At 38.6% G+C, this 24,514-nt stretch overlaps 1 protein-coding gene across 1 annotated transcript in view; it reads right to left on the reverse strand.

Moving 5' to 3' along the window:
- Positions 1-23,155, reverse strand: part of snap25a (synaptosome associated protein 25a) — a 46,558-nt gene extending 23,403 nt beyond the window's left edge. The window contains exons 1-2 of the mRNA XM_059355746.1: positions 22,995-23,155; positions 2,163-2,306 (exon numbers count right to left, since the gene is read on the reverse strand). Coding sequence (XP_059211729.1) covers positions 2,163-2,234 — 72 coding nt within the window. The 5' untranslated portion in view covers positions 2,235-2,306; positions 22,995-23,155. The remainder of the gene's footprint in view (positions 1-2,162; positions 2,307-22,994) is intronic.
- Positions 23,156-24,514: the final 1,359 nt, after the last annotated feature.

Below are 24,514 nucleotides of genomic sequence, written 5' to 3' on the forward strand. Positions count from 1 at the left end.
CATGTGTGTGTGTTTAATATTCTGCTCAGCTGTGCCAGCGTGAGTCATATGTGAAGCTGGAGGGGTGCAGGCTTATCTGCTCTGGGCCATGACTGAGTCTTCTGCTGTTGAGACATGCACACACACATTCACACACTCACAAGCTCGAGCATGTAGATTCATTCCTACACATGAACAGAATAGCACAATTAGCTTTGCCAATCCATGCTCATGAGAGTGCACATTTGTGTCATGTGCACTCACACACATGGGTTCGCAAGGCTGAGCTTAATAAATCTACTTTGTTTTTCTTCTTCTCTGGTACATTAGTAAGGGGAAAAATATAACGCAGCAAGGGAGGATTGACATACACTGGAGTCTGGATCTTAAATGTTTCTATTTGATACATAACAGGGCTGTACAGACAGTGAAAAAAATAAAAACTAAGAAAATTAAAACTAAGGTAACATTCGTTTTGAACCCCTTGTCTATAATACATTATAATCTGTTTAAAGCACTTTATTAAAACAGTAATAACAACTTAAATATTTATAATGCTTACTAACAATAATCAAAACACATATTTATATATATACATATATATATATATATATATATAATATGAGTTTTGACACTTATAATGTCAAGTATCATAATACTTCATAATTGGTTATTCGTTTGTTTTTGCAAGGTCATGTCTATAATGCGTTATAAACATTATAATTGTCAAAACACATATTATATATATATATATATATATATATATATATATATATATATAATATGTGTTTTGACACTTATAATGTCAAGTATCATAATACTTCATGATTGGTTATTTGTTTGTTTTTGCAAGGGCATGTCTATAATGCGTTATAAACATGTTAATTGTAGGATGTATCACATTACAATGAATTTACTTTAACGGATTACAACTATGGCAATTATGACACATCATGATCCTTGCTAAAAAGTTATGAAGTATTATGATAGTTGATCTTATAAGTAATTTTAAAATGCTTTGTAATGATTACGGTAAGAAAGAATTATAAATATTTATGAGTGCTTATACAGTAACTATATTTATAAAGTGCTGTAAGCAGATTATGATGCACTATAAGTATGTTTATAATGCATTATAGATGTGCGTTATAGAAAGTGTTAATTCTGCAAATTTTTTCATTGTCTGTACAGCTCTGTGTATCAAAGACAAATAAGATCCAGACTCTAGTCTGAGTCTCTTTTCTGTTCTTGTGTGAGTCCTCCCTTGCTGCTTATGTGTTATATAAAGTCAGATGCAGGTCTACTCAGCTGCACCCATATGCACACAAACACACATACAGCCAGAGAAGACAATTACATAGCCCTGCACACTTCTATTATTATGCATTTAAGGACTGACTGATTTGTATCTATTTTGAAGAATATTTTCAGATTTGCTTTCTCACACACTATGAGAATACAGTTATAATTTTGTTTGATTAAAATAGCAGTTAGTTGTGTACAAATGTATCAAAAGAGTGTATGTTCTTGTCACCATTATAGAAACAAATTTTACTTATTTATTGTATACTTATTCTCAAAATTCTTAGTATATGTTTAAGAGTCCGACTGATATACATCTGTTGACCTTTTTTACTTAGAATATAAATGCAGAAAATTAAGCGTGGGGTAATTAATATAGCTTATTAGTTTTTTATGTTCTTTATTTATATGGTCAGCAATTTAATTAATTTTGTGTATATGTATAAATTATAAAAATGTTAAATACTTTTTAATAAAATAGCTGTTGAAGAACGCAGCCTTCTGAATACCTTTGCAGAGTCATATTGCTGCACAATTGGCGCACAACCCACATAATAAATAATAACGTTTCATTCCAATTTGAAAATTAACCATATCAACCATTAATAATTACCACTTTACCACTTTGAGAATATGAGATCTTTTCCCCCTCTGACATCAGTCTAAAAAGGTTGTTTTTGGGCCCTAATGTTTGACACATTCTTAAATTTGCCATTTCAAAGTCTCTCTGATGTGCAGTTCATGTGCTTCACATTTGAATGCGTGTAAATTTACTCAAGACCAGTCTCTGTGAGTAAGTCTGCATAAATGCTTGCATGCCATCATGTCTGTGCACCATCACAACTGAAAACATTGTGGTGCCGTGAGCTTGTTGTTCTCACCTCATCGGCCAGCTGGTCAGCGCGTTGCTGCATGTCTGACAGCTCATTGCGCATGTCCGCGTCATCTGCCATGGCTGCTGGATGTGGGGGGTGGAGAAGGTCTCCAACAGGGAAGAGAAGATCCTAGTGGGATTTCGGGGAAGGCTGGAGGAGAGACAAAACATAAGGAAGGATGAGACATAAACAGTCTCAGTACAATGGATAATAACTTGAATAATTTGACCACTGAAATAGAAATAAGCAGGCTACTGTCATTTGGAAAGTCAACAAGATTAAAAGACAGCTTCCTAATATGGTTTAGTAATGACGGAATTCCAATTCACAGCATCATACAATAACGGTCTCTCCTTCCTGTACATCTCTTAGCAATGACAATACTTGGAACGGCTGCTACTAGCAAATGGAGGATTGAAAAAAAAAAACAGTGGCAGCAGGCAGACAATGTTTGCAGAAGAATTTCAGGCTCAGACAGGCCAGTGTTGACCAAAACTTGAGCCAAAAACAGTATGTTTCTAGAAACGCATACTTATGGTACATTTGCTAATTGTGTTATGACTTATTTCAGACAAACTCAGACCAATTAATAAATAATGAATCTAAATTCCTCCTAATATTTTCCTGTTATTCTCCTTTTTATTTTAAATACATCCATCATAACCCTACCCACTAGATTCAACTCGCCATGGATAGCAGCCTCTGAAAGCCAAAGCCAAAGCATTCCCTGCTTCATTATCTATTTTACTCTATCTGGGATCATCATTTCAAAATGAACACAATGCTACATTGAAGGAGACTTGAAACTAACAACTGAGACCATAAACTCATTGGGAAAACATTCACTGAAGTAGTAAATCAAGAGAAGTAGGGTCAATTTTCAATGATTTCTATTAAATCTGACGCCCCCTGCTGGTTATTGCAGGTTTCTGGTGCTTCTGCATTTGATTCACTTTTCAGGCCAGGGGAATGCGATTTGCATGGGCCGAAGGAAATGGAGGAATTGGAGCTTCTATCTCTCAAGTCTCCTTACAGTTGCAGGCTGCATAATGAAGGATTAAGAAGCTGCAGCAGCAGTGTTTGTTTGTTGGGGAATGAATGGGAACAAATCGGGCGACTGATGTTTGCAGAGGAATATAAGGCTACAAGACATCCCAACAAACTAGCATCCAAATGATTTAAACCCCTTAATAATCAAATATAATTCCTTCCCACAGTTTTCTGGCTCAGTCAAAATCCTGCTACAATAATGGCTTTTACTACCCAGGGGAGAATAATGATGAATCATTGGCTGTTAGGTTGAAATACAAAGCAGCATACTGTCATGTAAACAAAAATATGTGTCTTGCAAAGTTTCATAAATGATTAAAATATGATATGACCACTGGTAAGTTTAGAGGCTCTATTGGCCTTTTATTTTGGAAGGTCGTGTTTTTTTTTATCCCTGAATATAAAACAACCTAACCTATTTAAAGCAAAGTGTATGGTCAGACTCACATACTGATTGGCATTGGTGGGAAGTCCAGCCCAGTCACCAGCAAAAACTTTTGGCATTTTACATTTCTGCAAAAAATGTTGATCTGTTTTTTTTCTGGTGATGAAGCGATATGATTTTCACATAGGTCTGCTGTTAGATGAGTGGGAGGATGAAGGACCATAGGCTGGATGATCCTTTTGCAACCGTTGAAAAAGGAATGGAGTGTATGCTTTTTTCCTATATGCCGTTTTACAAGACACACAGATTAAAGACGATCTCCCAAATCTACCATGTAGAAATCATTGTCTTTAATGTAATTAAGTGTGTTCATAAGACCACTAGCATTTTTGTTGTTCACAAATGATTCATTCAAAATAACAAATCCTTTTGGTGGATAAACTCAACTGAATCACTTCCTAAAACTATCTGCACATTTGGAGCTCAGGTCAGGCACTGAAGGATTCAGTGAACAAACATTTTTCTGAATGAATGAATTGTAATGATTCATTCAAGGGTGGCTGCGGCTCAGTTGGTAAAGCGGGTTGCCCATCGGAAGGTTGGTGGTTCGATCCCAGACCATGGCAGCCTACATGTCGAAGTATCCTTGAACAAGATACTGAACCCCAAATTGCTCCCGATGCTGTGTTCATCGGTGTGAGAATGAATTCCCAATGGTGGCAGGTGGGACCGTTTAGGGTAGCCTCTGCCACCAGTGTGAATGGGTGAATGAGCGCAGTCTGTAGTGTAAATCGCTTTGAGTGGTCGCAAAACGACAAGAAAAGCGCTATATAAGTGAAGGTCCATCCATTACACTAAAAAAGCTAAAGACAACTAACCAAAATAGCACCAACACAGAAAAAATGAAACTCATGAAGTCATCGACCACAATCAAAAGATCCTCAGTGATCTCTACGACAAAAAACTAAATCTAAAATCTTAACACAGGAGCAAGACATCAGGCAAACACTCGTCAAGTAAGGAGTGAGAGTCTGTGTATCATCTCGGACAGACGGCTTGGCCCACCTGGACATGTCTCATCTTGGTGACTGAGCGAGCAGTCTGGTTGATATTCTGCCTCGGAGGTCCTGCTGTACCCTCTGTGTTTGCTTCACCCACTTGTGTGTCCAGAGATGTTCACAACAACATCTGCTGGCCACACACTCGCGGCACATACACAGGATATGAAGCCATTTTTTACTGCCAAGGCAATATCCCAGCACGTCATGGTCTGAATCATTAAAGCCTCCCAGGGCGGTATATAGATTCATCTGCATTCATCTCAGCAGATGGATTCAGTCATGTATACGTCCTCAGATCAACAGCTGCATCATAATGATTAAGTCCTGCACCGTTTACAGGCTTGTTTTTATTATAGCATTCATTCAGAAGCCAGGTTACACACAGTCAAAGATCCTATGTTTATGTTTAGTTAGTTATATTTATGCATCATGTTTATTTCATCTCTCCCTGCTCTGACTTCTCTTCCTCTCTTCTTTCCTTTCGCTCTCCTGCACTGCTTCACAACAGCAGCGGCCATGTTGGGTTATATAAACCTCCAATCAGACCGTGCAGTGCAGTGCTTAATGTCTGAATCGAGTCAGATTCCAAAGCACTCTGCACAACGACTCACTGAAGGAAGAGAGATCATCACGGCCTGCCTGTCTGGTTACGTAACTAAATTCAGGCAATTAGTTTTAACAGGCCACACTGACCTTTTACTTTATGTCTCAATTACAAGCTTCACATTTTGCCTGCTCCGGCACTGGAACAAGTTCATCATCAGGTTTTCTCAAGAAATTGTGCAAAACAGTGGTGGATCAGCGTTTATGTAATAACACGCTTTTATGATCAAAGCATTATCAGTATGCATGTTTCAGGGTCACATAATATTACAGTTAAAGTAAAGAATTTTTGATAATATTCACCAGAGCATAAGCCTCAGGAGAAGCATTCTTTGTTTGACAGTAGAAACAATTACTTTCTAGTAAGGAGTTGTTCACATTTATGAAAAAGATTGTTATTTATTATTCATTAAACAAACATGTAGCTTAAAAAGAATAGATCTTAAGTAGCTTGTTTTTTTCTAAATTCTGTTTGACATACAAGCTTGGAAAATTCTCCTTAGCCTTGGATATATGTGTGGCAAAATATTCTAAACTCAATTCGCTAACAAGGATTTTCACAGAGCTTTCGGCTGAAGTAGACTATGAGATAGTGTCTGGAAAAAGCTAATAAATCAATGGATTTAGACACATTTTACTGATATGTCTTTCACAACGATTGTTGCTGCTTCTGGTTCTTCAAATGAAATCTTATGCTTTATAAAAGAGGCGGACTTAGCTACCATGAAGTCACCCATTGGTTTGTGAACTTTTTTTTTTTTTAATTAAATACTATTTTACACTAAATAGAACCATAACTTACAAAATAAACGTAATATTACATATAACACTTGGCACTTGTGATTGAGATCATAATCTTCTATGATCTTTTCAATCAGAGAAGTTGCCCCTGCTGGCCATTAGAAAGAATGCAGGATTAAAGCATTTCAGAATTGGCTTGAATTTTGAAAGTTCAAGGTTGCTACTTGATATAAATAAATGCCATTAAAAAAATTACAAACAGCCCAACAGCATGAATGCAATGATAAAAGACCAGAGTTAAATGGCTTTGAAAGATACCATTGCAAGGATCGATCTGATGACCTCAGTTACAGAATCTTTAACCAACAGGCTGGCTCTTCATCCATAAAATGTTCCCTCCTAATGCACACTCATTTATCTGGAGATTCCTGTTTGATTAAATGTTGGCCAGCCCACTTGAGAGACACTTTTAATTTTTAACTAATCACTGAAAGACTGTCAGCATTTTGGGGTTAAAAATACATTTATGACCAGACAAACCAGGAATATTTAATCTGGATGTTTATCTGTGCTGTTTTGTACCTCTAGTTTGCATGTCCAATATTAATAATAACATTAAACATATCTTTAAATATAATATGCTTTTGCAAGGACATAAAAATATTAATCAACTGCCATGCAGGCACACTTTTATGACCTATGCACTATTCAAACAAGTAATCAATCTTTTTTATGTCTAGTTGCTGCTACAAACCAGATGTAATTAGGAACTAATACATTGCCCACTCAAATGAGTAATTGCTTTACTTATGAAACTAAATTACTTAATTTTATCAGTGACAGTAATCACTTTATCTTGTAATCACACTTCAGCAATCCTGTTGTGCATATTCTCCTTGATCTTTACACACTAATGTATTGCATGTTGCTTTTCATCTGCCAGTATAAGAAATGCTATCCACTGACTGAATCCCTTGGGTTAGTAACTCATTCATGTCCACAAGACATCTGCCACACATCTGGCAGAAAACACCCACGTGTTGGGTTACGTGACATAAGTTAAATATGTTACGTACAAAATGTAAGTTGTGTATAAAACTTAAAATAAGGGTTTCACACATAGACTGTATAAAATGTGGACATGATGACGCCCATATTATACCCCTTTTCTACCAAAATGCTGTGGTTCTTGAACCTACTCCTTACAGGATTCTTGGAACCTTGGTGCTATTGAGCATACCACCCATGTTTCCACCAGTTCTGAGTGGAACTATTATAGTCAACAGAGGATGGTATATATAACATATAATATATTTGTTTATTTCTTATGTAAAGTTGGGCATTTTAGATGTGGGAGTCTATGGGGATTGACTCCTTTTTGTAGACAGCCTCAAGTGTCCTTTCTGGGAACTGCAGTTTTTGGCACTTTTGGCCCTGGAGGTTGCTGCTTGCTTCACATGAAGAGTAGAATCCTGGGTCTGGCTCCCGGACTTTGTTAGTCTTTATCTGTCTTTATACTACGTTACCTGCCTTCTTCCTTTGTTTACATCATAATGACTACAGCCACTAGAGGTAGCTGCCTAAGGATTTTTGAAGCTCCCTGGTGAGATCTAGCTGACATCTTAATAAATGATAATAGCCTACTGAGCCAATTAGGACGTACTGTAGAGTAGGGCCATAGAGGGCTGGGCGGTAAGACGATACATACTGTGCACAATACCCTGTACCATCTCAAATCTATGCTGCTGGTGACAACTGACAAAGACAAAGTCCATTTTAAACAACTCTATCTTTGAGCGTCTGCCACTGTGTGTCACACACTGTCACACACACACACACATCAGTTTTCCGTCATGCGTAACACATGACGCTGACACTGTGACAGTCACAATGTGACCTTTTGACTCCAAGTCAACAGGAAGGTAATAAAAAACAACAGGAAAAAAATCACCTCTACATAATTAAAAATACACAACTTGGCTGTAGCCCATTGCACTAAACACATAAACTCGTCTAAGTACTATATATGCAGGAACATACACACGTTATTACACACATGCTGCCCCAAGGACTGTTGCAGTGCAAGGTCTGCTGATTAGCAGTGTGATTTAATTCATAGCATGAGAAAAGATGCTATAAAATGTGATGTATGACTAGTGTGACAGTTGTTACAGATTTCAAGGCATTGAAGTAAGGCCTCACACAATAAAACGCGGCTAAATACCTGCATTTCAGTACTGTATAACACTCTGTAGCAAACAATGACTCCGTGCATGTTTCCAGGAACATACATCCTTCCAGCTCTCTATCCAGCCACCATCATATGTTTACTTCCTCAGGTGTGACCTGCAGTACAAACACCATGGGAGCAATAACGTAAGATATGAAGATGTCCTTATTTCTATTCCCCACACATTCCACCCCTGAGGACAGCATATTTCATACCCTGTCCAATCACATTGTACCTGGAGAATATTACCAGCCCCCACTTTCTCCTCCATCATAACACTTTCTCATTTATTTTCCTCCTCTCGTCTTCCATATCCCTCCTCTCCTCTGTCCTGCATATTCTCCCTCTTTTGTCCATGTCTCTTTCTTCTTCTTTTCTTTTTAAGTATTAAAAAAAGAAAACATGGACTGGACCACACCTGCCGCCTTAGCCAAATTCAGTCATTTAGCTTTAAGTATTTGACTGAATCTCACAGTAAGATTGAAAAATAGTGTTTTATAGTTAGGGCTGCAACAAACAATTATTTTCATTATCATTTAATTTGGTGATTATATTGTTTGGTTGATTAAATAAAATAAATTAAAAGTAGTAGATTATTTATTTATATGTGTAGTTTGATCAGTGAAAAACACAAAAATATTCACTTTAATATAATAAAACAGAGAACGGCAGGAAATATCCATATCGAAAGCATGAAAACACAAAATTACTTTAAACTTTAATGGACTATTAAGATTGCTGGTGATTATTTTCCTCTTAATCGACTAATTGATTGTTCAATTCATCATTGCAGCTCTAATTCACCTATGGCTAAGCCCCGCCCCCTCCACTCACTCGGACAAACTGTCAACATTCGGTGACGGGCGCTATGGCAGCTGTGACAGTCAGAGAAATTTCACAGGAGGCAATTAATCACTTTTGGAGACAGAAAAATGAAATATCATCTCGAAGTCACCAAAAGGGCCTTCATAACAGGTTAGAGGTTTTCACTCGTCTTTTCACCCCACTGACACCGCTCATTCCGGTGCTTGTTGTAAACAAACAGAGATCGCTAAGTGAACACCTCCTGCAGCAGCAGCACATACACACTGTACTGCTACAGAGCTAACTGTAGCTAATTGCCGCTAACGAGGTAGGCCGGCTCGTTAACAAGAGGCTCTTGTTAACAAGCAGGCCGACCTCTTTAGCGCTCGTTAAGACGGAGTCGCTGGATTTGATACTGATAGATATTGATTTCTTACGGCCGCGGAACAGCGGTTGGGAATCACTGCCATAGGGAACCGGGTTACTGCTCCCATATTATTGGGCTATACCTTGTGTCAGAGTTGCATGTACCCCATACACACCGTTTGACCATTTTAAACTTAAAATCTCAACAAAAAACACATAAAAACGATTGAAAACGGACTAACTCCAATGCATTTCAATGGATGTGGAAGCAGAGAATGTCCGAGTGTATTGAGTTAGCTATGCGCACTGTGATTGGCTCATCGCGTTTGGGGGTGTGGCTTAGCCATAGGTCAATTGTAGTATACACCTTACAGGTGTAGTACATGTCATGCCCTATCAGCAGTGATGTATTTTATAATGCTGAGAATATTTAACTCTGCACTGCATCTGAATTCTTGCGATATCACAAGATCACCAGATCATAAATCCATCCTATTTTACTACCAATCGGGATGCTGTGAGGAGCTACTGGCGACTATACAGGTGCATCTCAATGAATTAGTAAAGAATAATTAGGAAAAGTCCATTTCCAGTAGTTCAAGTTAAACAGCCCCAACCAAGTATTGACTGCATATAGATGGACATACTTTTCAGAGGCCAACATTTCCATATTAAACATACTTTTTAAAATTGGTCTTTTGAAATATTCAAAAAAAATTGAGACACTGAGTTGTAGGTCTTCATTAAATGTAAGCCATAATCATTATAATTAGAAGAAATTAAATCAATTAAGACATGAAATGTTTCATTCTGTGTGTAATGGATCTATATAATGTGTTTTTTCCACTTTTTGAATTGGATACTGACATAAATTCACTTTTCTATGATATTCTAATTCATTGAGATGCATCTGGTTTAGGTCTGTGTGACAATCAGTAAAGACACAAGGTGACGTTCAAAACAATAAGGCGACGGTAACTATACTGCGATGGACAGATGGTTCATCCAATCACCTGCCAAGTAGTTTTTAGCAGTGTCTGCCCTTTTTCAACCAGTTTCCTTCTCAGATGGTTCTGTGTAACAAACCATCTGGCAGCGTCAGGATAGAAAATATTACCCCTTTCCATTTTTATGTGGTTTATAGAAAATCTTACAAGGCTATTTCTGTTACTTTTGTGCTGTTTTTGCTACAAAACAGCCCTTTTATGGTTTTATCTGAAGACTCATTATGCAAGTCTTATTGATGTGAATTAAAATGACCACGGCTGTAAGACACTGTAAGGGTTTGATGTGGTTTGTGGCAGGAGAGACAATAGATCTTTGTTTTCTGCTATTTCATACACATCAAGTTGTGTGTGTCTCTTCTCCTGCTCTAAGTGTGTAGCTGCCATTTTGTTTGCTTTCAGATGCTCCATCTCTGTCCCTGCATCCAACATTCTTCTTTGTCTTTTTGATTAGAAATCTTTGATAGAAATAAAATTATATGGAAAAATCACTCGGGTGAGATTGATACAGTTAGGCACATATTTTATAAATATCTATCAGGCTGTGGGATGTGAGCTGTGAGTCTTGTTTTCTGCTCTGCTGCAGAAACTTAAGATGAAATGATATGCACAAACTCAGAGCTGAATTAATTCTGCATTCATACAACAATAAATGGATTTGAAGGTTATCTAGTTGGGTCATCTGGCCACATCTACCACAGTAACAGATGTGACTTGCCTTGTGAAAAAATAAATCTTGTTGCGTTAAACGACTTAATTGTAAAGGTTACTTGAACTCTTCACCTGGTGCAGCATTAATCGCTCCGTACAAAAAGCACTGAAGTAAAATGAGTGGTTTGGTTTGTTTTTAAATTAACAAAGCTAATTTATCATTTGACTACAGTTGAGGGGCTCCAAAGAACAATAAAAGTGTACCCTAAAATGCTTCTTCTATCTGGAAGTGTACAACCAATGCCGGCAAGATGACACTACCCTTCCAAGAACCACGATGAGCCTGAATAACAACAGTGATGTAACATTACACAGTAAGCCCAAGTGTCACTACAGCTGGAGCTCTTTCTCCACAGAGGAGCTAACAGTGGCCCACTCTAGAAAGAATGCCATGCATTATTGACCTAAGAAGACCAAGACCCCATCACTTATTCATCTAGCCTCACTGTAACCATCTCAGAAACACATGGCTAAAGCGCAGGAGGTGAAGGATCATAACAATGCAGGCTGCCTGTTCCAAACTGAGAATAACACTTCAAAAGAGGTGAAGCACATCTCCATGGTAGCTCCAGACATTTAAATCCACATTTAAGAATGAAAAATGAACTAGAGGTGCATGAGCTTGTCTACTCATTGATCTATAGGAAATTAGTCGGAAAGTATTTTGATGATTTTTTTTTTCATTTCATTTTTGACATGACGGGAATGTCAGTGTGTCGGGCAGGTCGGATGGTAAGTCAGTCTAATGTTAGCATATTAACAGACTTACCAAAAATGGCAGACCGTCCTCACCCACAAAAAAATCTAAGTCATCTGTGTAAGCAGCTTATTACGACCCATATTTATTGATTTTTTTTTCTAAAGTGGTGATCTCTAGTGGCCATAGTATTTATGAAGGAAGCAAAAGAAGAAGTCAGGTGACATAGAACAGAGAGCAAAACAGGACTGTATAGTTATAGTCAGCGTGACATCACCAATTGGTTTGTTGACGGTTACTAAGGCTGTCAATCATAAGGTAGCCTCGCACTGAAGCATATTCTGCTTAATCATCTATTTTACTCTAAATGGGACCATCATTTACAAAATGAACATAATGATTTATTGAAGAAGACGTGAAACTAGCAATCAAGATCAACAATACATTTTGAAAAAATATAACATTGTAATGATTTAACTATAGTCACATAGAGCTGCTGTTGTGTACAGACAGGCAGGGATCCACTAATTTTCTTTGTCTTCTATAATAATAAACTGAATATATATTTTGGACTGTTGGTGATTTGATTGGTCATTTTTTTTCTTCTATTTTTTAATTATTATCATTATTTTTTTTTACAATTTATTAACCAAACCATTAGTCAGTAAATTGGAAAAATGTGTATACTACAATATATTATATATACATGAACTAAAACTAAAACCAGTCTCCAAATGTGAGTTACAGAAAGTAGAAAACATGTACAGTTATTTGGTCGGACCAAACTGTTCAAATTAATTAGACTTCAGTTTCGCCACATACTCTGTTCATTGTGAGTATAAAATAAAAAAGTGCAAAAAAGCATTTTCGATAAATATTGTCTAGAAAATGAGCTAAACATACAGTATTAGACTAATGATTGATAATGCTTTGAGTCTGCCTATGGCATGATAACATCATGAACAAAACATTTGCCTGAAACGTAATACTTATTGATGTTCTGTTGATGTGTTTTTGAGGATTTTATTGTCAATAGGCAGAGGGAATTAATAAATCCCCTACTGTATGATACACTATAACCACTGGGTAGGTGAGGACTCCACATGCTGTGTTCTCAATGTTCAGAGACATTCAAATGTGATCTGTTCATAGTATCCTACAAGGCATGTTACACAACACATGAGTAAATCATATAAGACATATCCTAACTATGCCTGTGGCTGTTCACTCAGCTATTTACAGGCTCTGGTGCAGTCAGTGTGGGAGATGACTGGAAGACCAAGTGAGTAACCTCCCATCAATGACGATACGTGTCATATAACACTGACACTTCCAGAAAGCAGTAAACTGTAACTCCCTATATCTCAAAACCACATTCACCGTCAATGGCGAGGACAAACTGGTAACAGCTTCTTCAACCACAATGTGCAGTAGCGTAAACTGTGGTGTCACATGACACATGTTTTCATTGATGGGAGGTTACACACTTGGTATTCCTATTACACACTGTTTCTCTTAAACTCTATTCCACCAAAGTGACCACTCACTCTGACCACATGATGACCTGTGTTTATGTTGCTGTAAATACTGCTGTACAGGTCCTCCATTATCATGCAGCACTGAGGTGAAAACTATATCACCATCCATTCAGTCGCTGTCTGAGGGGCAGGGGAAAAAATTAAAAATATGGTGGCGCTTCAGTGCACAGAAACTTTTCTAGCATGTATGCCAGTGCATTACCTCTACTTAATTTTAAAGCCGCAGCCAAAGGAGAATTTATCATGTTTCTCTATAATAACTTTATTGTGTGTTCTCCACTGGCAGAACACCCTACAGGTCACTTCATCATGTTTTTTTTTTTCAATTTCAGAGCACCCTAAATGCTACTTTACCATGTATTATTTACAACCACAATTCCAAAAGAAATAATTAAAATGCTAAAATTGTTTAAAATACAAATAAAATAGAATGCCATCATTTCCTAATCGTTTTTTTTTCATAGTTGGATTCAAGTCGAAACTGTAAAAAGACAATCTATTTAATGTTGAAACTGGTAAACTTTTTTTCAATTCTGAATTTGATGCATTCTGTTTTACACCACTCATTAGGAATATGTTTTTTTTACCATTGGGGCACCCAAGGGGGCACTTTTGCTGCATTCTTTAACATGGGGGCACCAAAGGAGTGGTTGCCCCTCCTGCGCCTCCCCTGGGCCCAGCAATGATCCAATTTATTGTATCTCAAAGGTGTCGTTGCTGCTGCATTTCCTAATAGAGACCAGATAGACTAAGGGTGAAGACAAGGGCAAGCCTGGTGATTTAAGACCGACTGCCCCCCGCCCCCATCCCTCTCCTTATTGGTCCTGAGCTGCTTGGCGCCTTATCAACCCGCGTTCGTCTCCTCAAAAACAAGTGAAGAGGGGACAATAGATGGGGAGACAAGAGCATCTCAGTGGTGTAGACTGAGGTGTTTATTTTAAGCTCCTGTATGAGGAAGAGAAGAACAGAGTGCACACACAAGGATGAAAAGGAGAGAAAATAAGGCCATAATTCAGTATGCACAGCGTAGCACACTGAATATGAGCAATGCCCTTCAGCCCCGTGCTCACAGTCACCTCTATGGTCTGGTATGGTAAAAAGGGTCCTGGCTGAACATTTGCCCACCCATGGGAGCACCCAGAGCTGCATTTATTACCATGTGGCTATTACAGAAGACGTTTTGGCTGCTCGCGGCCGATTTGACAAGCACAACATGACAGGGAGGGGTGCTCATGGGCTGATTCTGGCCGTAAAGCTGGAAGGAGAATAAGTGTGAGAGTGGGTGAGGGGTTTAAAGGGGGTGGCGGTGCAGATGAAGATATGACCAACAATCAAACAAGCAATTTCAGTACAGGCCTCTGCAGCCTGTTTTGAATTAGAAGCACAACCTCTCGTGTTTTACGAGGCAATAAACGTCAGGGTGGAGAGATCGAAGGCTCTCTGGGTGAAAAACGCAGCAGATGTCCTTTTTATATCTACATGTTTGATGGAATCCCAGGCAGGAAATGTTCAAGCCAGCCAAAGGCAGAATTCCTGATGTTCTGGCAACGCTAAAGTAACAGACTAATGACCTGTTATGCCCTGATCAATATTCAATAGTCTTTCATTAGTCCTTTGGTCACAGTTGTTTGGAAAGGAGCATATTTGTACTGTTGGGGATTATGACATGACACTGCAGTCCCAGACATTTATTTCACAGTCCGACAGGGCACATGCAGTGCTATAAAGTGTCTACTTCACCCTCGGCCACGGGCCTCAGCAGCCAGGCCACTGCAGTGTCACACAAGAGCCTGTTTGATTTTTGAGAAGTCTTTGTCTAAAAACAAAGACAGGCAATTAGGTGCAGCCAGAGGATGAGACATACCTTCTGACAGAATACACTCGTCATAAAAATCTAATTTCACTTCTTTATCTCTCCAAACCACTGAAGAACTGTGAAATAATAAAAAAATAAAATAAAATAAACTTTGGAAAATGCTTAACCATCATCCATATGCAGAACAAAGTACACGCTCACCCATAAAGTTGGAATAATTTTGTTTTCAGACACAATGCTCTGTTAATAGTGGTTTCATTTTCATTGTGATACGTTTTTAAGAGATTGATTTAGCAAGTTTGAAGAAGATATACACTTGCAAATTACATTGTCGCAATCACCTCATGGAAAGAGGTAAAAAAAAATTATAATCCAACTTTTTGAGCCACTGTGTATATACATACTAAGCTTATAATTACAGTTATAAGAACTCATAAATATTCATATTTCTATATACCAAAAGCAAAAATAATATATCTATGTATGAACAATTATGAGATTATGGCCCTTCTTAGTCATTATAAAATGCTTTCTAATGTATTGTGATAATTGCTATAAAGCATTATGAATATTTTTGAGTTCTGATAGTAATTATACAGTGGTATGAGCAGATAATAATGCATTGTAGAGATGGATGTTAGAAATATATATTATTTTATTCATCAATTGTTTTTTTAATATAGAAAAGGTATAAAATAATAATAACAAATGCCCATCACAATGTGCAGTTCAATGTGTGTCGCCTTCTTTGATATGTGGTCCAAAAACCAAAGACATTCAGTTTTATTATCTAAGAAGATGTAGAAAAAGGGCAGAAGTTACATTTTATTCATTCATTTTCCTTCAAAATGACTTAATGGTTTCACAGAATAATCATAATTGAGTGTCAACATCAGGGGAGTTCAAAGTTTGACACAGTGCCAGTTTATGATCCAAGCATATGACTGAGGGCCGCACAGTAAAAAAATGCAGTTGCAAGTAATCCACCAAAACTTTACCTAACACTAGCCTTGGTGACAGAGTTGCCATGCAACCAGAAGCTTTATACAAGCAGTCACTGGCAGAAGCAGAGACCGAGTTAGGGCTGGGTGATATATTGATGTAAAAAAATACATCGATATATTTTAAATGTGATATGGAATTAGACCATATCGCATATATCATATAATTCAGTTTCTTAAATGCTGCCCTCACTAGGCAGCATTTCTATACTACTACTTTGTCATATTTAGTTCTTTTGTAATGTTGGTTATTCTTTTCTCAAATAAATTTATTTATTTCAGAAAAAGATTTTATTTCATAAGCTATTTTTATGTAAGATATTTTTTTTATTTAAATGTGCACTTTATGGAGCTTTGATTTTAACAAAAGGTTCTCCTGTTGTTATACAGTATTTATGTTAACTTAAATAAACGGTTTCAATAAAACTACTTGTGACATGTCGTATTTGACTTTGACTGAACATTTGCTCTCACTTTGCGATAAAAAATATTGAGATATATATATCGTATATCGATGTTCAGCCTAAATATATCGGATATGGCGCCGCCCTAGGCCGAGTACAGTAGTAAAGTATTGAAATGGACAGTGGAAGATAAAAATATAATGCATGCATTTCATGTCATGTTTAGGATGGTACAACATTTTTCTAAAGGCAGTCATTAGCTATGGTATACAGTAAATGGTGCAGAGGGCAATGTTCACCTCCAGTGTGCAGAACAATTAAAACATTTTTTATAAACTAATCAAACTGACAGGTTTAATATCTGTGTTGTAGCCGTGAAGCTAAAAACAAATCCATTACAAAGTCAATGCATAATGCATCACACCATGCATGCCATTATGCCCTCTAATGCATGCAGTCATTACACTGTACTGCAGTATGTGTGCTGTATAATGAAGTTGTGACAAACTTCCCATCACATGAATCTATATCCTCTACCCTATACAAACCCTCCTGTTTATAAAGCATTGCAGAGGCTAACCCGCACCAACAATCTCGCTCGTCTGCACTGCAGCATCATAAATTACCCGACCTAAAGCAACAACATCACCAAAGAAACGCCACATAACACTCCAGTGATCTTTGAATGAAAATCGTCGCTACAGTCCGCACAGTGTCATGTTTGCACAAGACTGATACAGTGGTATTGTCCCTGCACCTGAGCACACAATGCCATGTAATGTAGAGGGCGGAGGGCGTATTCATGTTGACCCGAGCAGATTAATTGGTGACTTTATGCTTCACTGATGCAGGGATAAAATGTCTATACATGCTTTTATTGTGGAAATAGAAGCTTTAGTATATAATAGAAGCAAAGATGGCTAATGCTGCAGTGAAAGTGATATGTTTGCAGCTACAGATCAATGTGAAACTTGAGCCGGATGCATCATATCCTACACACGCACGCATAGAAGTGACTGTACTCCAAAATATCAGCTTGCCGTAGTAAAATCTGAGACCCAAAGTTAATGGGTATTTGTTATATAAGGTATATCTGATTTCAGGCCAGCAACTATCTGTATTGAAGGCAATTTCTTCTCCATTCTGCACTTTCTCTCGCTTATATTAAGCTCTCCATTCTCTCATTCCCTCTGTTTCTAATCACTTTCCCTCCCCAAATTCCTTTCATCAATCAAAAGAATAATAATCTAACCCTTTGAGAGCGGGAGAGGACAGATGGCAGAATGATGACAGTACCTGACAGCGCAGTGGAATGGTCTCACACATAACTGTCTCACAAATGGGGTTTTAAAAGGTAAAATGATAGAAGAGGGTTTTTTTTTTTTAATTTTCAGTTCCAGAAAAGCTTCAAAAGCGTGAGCATCACTTGGGAGCTGATATCAACTTTCTGTAACTGTCACATCCCATCTGTGAGGAGGCCCAACTGAGGTAACATAAATAAAACTAAATTTAGACGAGTCAGGCTTTTGGGCAAGCACTGAAAAGAGTCTTGACAACTAAAATACGCTGCTTATATCTGTGACCTATCTCCACAAATAACTATTGAACTACCCTACATAATGCCTGATCCTTCTAGTTAAAAAAAAAAGTTTAAAAAACCCAAACCCAATAAGTGAAAAGACAGAAAACCAAGAACACTGTCTCTTTCTAATAAAAACTAATAAATGCAACAACCTGCTGTCTCATGGTTAAAGATAATTATTTCTATGATAATTTTTACGGAGCAATGCACCACTACAGTCTTTCTCATTGCTTCGTCACAGCTCTGAGGCCTCTGGGGCAGCCATTTTGTTTCTGTTTTTGTTCACATGCAGAGTGTCTCTGAGAAAGTGAGAGGTTGTCCCGCGAGGGCTGACTGGACAGAAAAAAGCTCAACCCTGCCTTTCACCCTGACGTGCTATTTTTGCTGCCACTCAGCCATTGCTCTCATAAATCTCACTCTCACGTGGAAGAAATAAACACTCTCTGCCTTCTTCACAAAACTTCAGACTGGATTCAGTTTTTCTGCTAAATCAGGAAAAGAAAACAGGATAGTTGGACATTTTGGGAACTTATTGTCTGCTAGATATGAAGCTACAACCTGCAGCCATTTAGCTTGCAACCCTGTTTCCAAAAAAGTTGTGATGCTGTATAAAACGTGAATATATAGTGTGTCAAATTCAGAATGAGTGTATATGCTGAGAAAAAAACAGTTTCACAGTTTGATTTCATAAGATGTCTTGGTTTATTACTGTATTCAAGTGAATGTAGGTCACAAAGGATTTGCAAATCATTGAATTCTGTTTTTATCACATTTTCACAGCATCCCAACTTTTTTGGAATCCCACCTAATGTCACCTCATGTCTTGTTTGTTCAATCCATTAAAAAATATGATAAGTTATCATAATTATATCAAGCATTCCACAGTAGTACAAACCAAAAATTATGTTCTGGATTTTGTAAAACAAAACTTACACCGTTCACAGTCCTTGTGCTAAGCTAAGCATATTTAGCTTTGTTTGTTTGTTTACTTTTGTTGATTACATGACTTTTGTATTTGGTTAATGCTTACTGAGGTAAAAAAAAATGTAAGAGGGGGGTTAAATGTCAATTTGCTTCTTTTTTCTTTTTGCTGTGTTTCTGCTCTTTTTGTTATAGTGCAAATAAATCCAATCTAATCTAAGTTAACCAGTTGATAGAAGCAGCTTCATATTTATTTTCTCATCTAACACTCAACAAGTAAGCTAATAAGCCTTTTTCTCACAATGTCAAACTTTTCCTTTAAAGGGGATATATTTAGCTCATTGTTAAAATGATACTTGTATTTTGGGCTTCGAATAGTTTATATTTCCATACTTTAATGTTCAAAAAACAGATTATTTTTCTCATACTGGCTGTCTGAATATATCTGTGCCTGTCTGATTCTTCCACATCTGTGCTCTCTGGATCTCTGCACCATCATTGCAGCCGGGGAATGACTGTAATGTCATTGTGGCAGCACTCTCTACCTATATATGGTACGGTTCTAACATCACAACCTTACTGATGTTCTGACAGCTAGTTTAAAGGCACAGTTTCTAAATACAGCTCTGTGAATTTATCTTTTTGAGAGTAAAGCACCTAAACCTAAAGTCAGATATTGTGATGAAAACAGGAGCAGACTTGTGATGTGCTGACCACCTGGTTAAGTAAAAAAAAAAAAAAAAAAAGGGTAAAGATTTTAAATCATGATTATAAAACGTTCTCTTCCACTTCATGGTGACTCTAGAGAAAATATAATAATGATTATGATGTTATGATGTCTCCAAGAACCAGACACAATCCCTACCCTAAAATAGCCATGTCTCCTCTGAACCGAGAATTACTATTCAGAAAAAGACAGAAAGAACAGCTTATTTAACCACCACAGGGTTTTATTTGGGACATCTCAGACTTACTAATGCGACAGCAGCAGAACAAGCTCGGCTGAATCCACGAGGATGATTTTGTTTGTCATGCAGATCAAACCTGAACTGCACTGTGACGGCGAGAAAAAACTGCAGTAGAGTTTTCAGTTCACACTCCCAAATAGGACTTTACAGAAGAGCGGGCAGTGGTCTAGTTCTTTGCTCAAGGGCACTTTAAAAATGCCCTTGAACAAAGAATGGTGGATGCTTCTCTTTCTCTGATTTGGGCAGGTACAGTTGTTTTCTATCTCCAGCCCAAATGTAAACAGCTTTTCTGTCATTGTGCGCCTGGCCTTGCTGGGTTATCAATCATTATGTAGAGGGAAACATGGCTCCTGAAATGAGACATGCAAAATACGCAACAAATGTTTACCCAAATGACTGCTAGTGTGACATATGAAACAATACTTAAGGTTTGATATGTGAAGGTTTACATATACAAAGATTTTCAGATCATCATCTCAGCTCGAGAAAGGTCTAACTAAGAATGTGATGGTCGGACTCATGTTATTTACGTGTTATGTGAGAGTGGCTGTTGTATGTGTTGGTTGTTTATGCATACATAGAGTTGAGGAGAGTGGTTGGGCTGGTTAAAGACCTTTCAAACCATAAAAACTCCAGAAAGAATAATGTTGCTTTGCATTTTTTAGACTTTTGCATACTTATGGAATGATGAGCACTTGAAGATTTGAGCAAGAATCAGAAAGATTCATCCGAAAAGGAGCTTCTAGATATAGCAAACAAGTAAGACCTGTACCTGCACCAAAACACGCAATGCGCAGCCAGCTCACTGTTGGCCAGCATCGATCACTGAGCCTTTAGTTCCGTTTCAGAGCAGCACAAAACCGACAGGCGTAAAAGCACCCATGTGAAATGAACAATGGCCAGGGTGTTTCTGAGAAACAATCAGTGGATGGTGATGGTGTTGTGAGTCACCATTTATAGGGAGAGCAGCCCCTTCACTGTGTGTGCAGCATAGGCCTGACACCCCACTCTCTCCCTCCCTCCCCCACCGCCACCCCCTCCCTGTTTCTGTCTCTCTCCCTCTCTGCAGTCCAAACAGTGCACGCCGCATAACGCGACATGGTATAGCGGTCATGGCAACTGGAGCATCCTTAGGGGCTTTACTGTGCTCTCTATATACTGCAGGCTATAATCTGCCATTGTAATGAATACACAGCTGTCAGTGTCCAAAGCATGCGGGCTATTCTTCCGTTGGAAATAAACTCATATTTGTTTGCGACAATAAAATCTGTCATTTTTAAGGTAATTTCAAATCAGAACAAACTAACTAAAGGAATGTGAGCACTTCATCATGCCACAGAGCTCAGAGTGACAAATATTCAATCAACCCTCAGGTGTCTGTGGGTGACCATCAGCCAGCCTACTGCCATGTGTGGTAAGATGAAATGATTCCAGGTGATCAACTTCATTATCTAATCTGCCGCATCGACAAACCTCAGGATAACCAACAATCCTCTCTATTTCTGCATCAAGAGGCTCGGGTAGCTCTCACAGCAGCCATGGTATTGTGTGCGTGACAGGCAGCACAGGGGCGTCAGTCCAACACACAAAACCTAGACATCGACTATTGTTTCTCACCCAAACCTGCAGGAATCCACCAAGTCTTCCATTATTTCATTTTTGCAGTTCATCATCACATATAAGATAGTAATTGGCACGCACAGACGCACGCAGGGGGGAAAACCGGCCTGCGTGCTTTTCAAATATAGCTCATTTGAAAGCAATCTCACACTTTTGTCATAGCTTAAAGACGCAGCTCTCCAAACGGGTACACACTTGCGCATGTGGAGTGCTTTTGCCATATTAGCAGACAGTCTTTATGCGGCGTGCGTGATTGATAGACAGCGCGTGCGGGGCTCTTTGACAGTGATGTGCGTCTCCTCGGAGACGGCTGGATGAATGGCTCCAGAGGGACGGGGGTGCAGGGGTGGGTGTCATAGTGCGGGTTTCACCGTGGTCCTCCCCGGCTATCTTCTACCCCATTAAACCCCTTCCCTCCCCGCCCACCCACTGTCACACCAGCAGGATATTTCCCCCCATGCCACGGTCACGTAAATTCACGTAAAAAGAGATTTTGTGATGCAAAGACACTGCGTAAAGAAAGAAATAAAAGGGGGAGCGACGCATTCATGGAGCTGGATCATGCCTCCCCTCCCCTCCTGTTTGTATCTGCTACCCTCCTCCCACCGACTTTCACCATGGCGCAGTTTACTATAACATCCTCTTCATCAGACCACATACACCGCAATCACCCCGACTCCACTTTTCAAATCAGCAGGGATGCTGTTTTTTTTCTCTGGCTTACATGAGCGCGACAGATGTTGCTTGTTGTTCATGATTCACCATCTTGCTGCGACATCAGCAGTCTACCTGCTGCGTCTCCCAGCTTTGAGGTGATAGATGAGGTTCTCAGTCAGCCACGACACTGATTTTAAAAAAGAAATCGCATCCAAAATGGCCCTGAGTATTGATTGGTTCATACTGCGGTGTTTAGACACAAAATGGACCTGCGGAGAGATTCACTTCACCTCATCGGTGTGGTTCCCTGCTCTGGCGCTGTCCAAGGTGCTGAAATGTTGAAAAACGCCCACATTGAATATACGCATTATACCGCACCGCATCCTCTCAGCAATCCACTGCGCGTTTGAGATTTATCGCCCGGGAGGTCACGCTTCTTCGCTTCCTCCTTTCCTCCCTTAGCCCTGCTCTTCCCATTAACCATGCTGCACATTATCCGCTATTTTCCCAAACAAGATGAAACCCAAAATCATGAAAAGCATCATTCAGGCAGAAATCCGAAATCCAACGCTCTGGTTTTAAGAATAATTCAAACCTGCTGGTTCACTGTACAGAGAAAACACCGCTTTGTTAATATAAATGTTTTAAAAAATCGAGTAGAAAACGTCTCGAGTCTTACCTGTGCCTGTTGTCGGTGTCCCGCAGTCAGTATGGGAGGAAATGTCTGCGTATATCAACAGCTAACCGATACCAGCCTCTCTCTGTATATGACTGGGATGCTGCAAAGGCACTGCGCGTCGGCTGATTCCTCCTCACTTCTTCTTCAATGGGGGGGAAAGCAGTGCAGCTCTCGCCAAGATGGCGGACACTTTTGACGTCAGCAGAAGCTTTTAATAGATATCTGTCAGAGAGGGGAGATAGACTTCAAAAAAATACTTTGTTATAATGGGCACAGCTGCATGCTTACAGCAGCTGAATATTTCAGATGTTTTGAATTGTGACTGTATGTTTCAGAACCCAGCCACAGACATGCCACATATAGATCAATAGCATATGAATTACACATGATTAGATCCGATTTATATATTCAAACACACCTGTTACTTAATACAAGATTATCCTGGTATTAGACATCAGATTCTCACTTCCCGCTATGATGTCATAGGATATTTGTTTAAGCTTTTATAATATTACGCTTTTGCAACCTTATAAGTGTTATTTCACTATGGCACAAAAAAATGTGGCCATATGCCAAAAATACAAGTCTTGCACTGTCACTGTTTACAAAGCTGCTCTCCTCTTCAGATTTAAATGGGGAATTCTTCACTATGATTTTAAACCAAAGCAATATGACTTGTATTAGATGTTCACAACCAGCACTACTAATTATATTTCACTGGTTGTTGTGAAAGGGTTTGTGGTAACCAAGGATGGATTACCAATCAGGAAAAGTGGACAACTGCCCTGCAGGTTCAGCCCCCCCAATGCTCCTGTGTGGCAATTTATTTGTGATGGATTAATTAATTGCATTTTCTGTACAAATATGGTAATATGCACCACTCAAACAATGTAAATAGACACAGGCAATGAATACAGAGTACATATAATGATCAAAGTCCTGAAAGCTCCCCTAAGGTGAAGCCAAAATAGATTTGAACGGGGAATTTCACAATAATTTTAAACCAAAGCACAATTACTTTTATTCGATGCTCACAACCAGCACTACTAATTATATTTCACTGGTTGTTGTGAAAGGGTTTGTGGTAACCTAGGATGGATTACCAATCAGGCAAAGTGGGCAACTTCCTCGAGGCTTCAGCTCCCCCAATGCTTCAGTGTTGCCATTCATTGGTGGTAGTTTGATTAATTATTTTTTTTCTTTACAAATATGGGAATATGCACCACTCAAAAAAACGGTAGGGTTTACAGGGGTCCAAGAAAGTCCATTGGAGGTAAATCTGACTTCTTGCTTTCTTAAGCAAGCATAAGGCAGTATGCATATTGGAGGCAGATATATTGCAGTCCTAATGACCTTGGGGACATCTTTTAGTCTTGTGGGTGTCCAGCTATGTTGAGCACTTTGCTGTATCATCACTGTAGTGTGTATCACCCTGATTACAAAGTTGTCACGTTGTATAAAACGTATATAAAACAGAATGCCATAATTTGGTCATCCTTTTTAATATAATATTATATATT

The sequence above is a fragment of the Centropristis striata genome, chromosome 18, assembly GCF_030273125.1.
Source record: "Centropristis striata isolate RG_2023a ecotype Rhode Island chromosome 18, C.striata_1.0, whole genome shotgun sequence".
In the NCBI taxonomy this organism is placed as follows: domain Eukaryota; kingdom Metazoa; phylum Chordata; class Actinopteri; order Perciformes; family Serranidae; genus Centropristis; species Centropristis striata.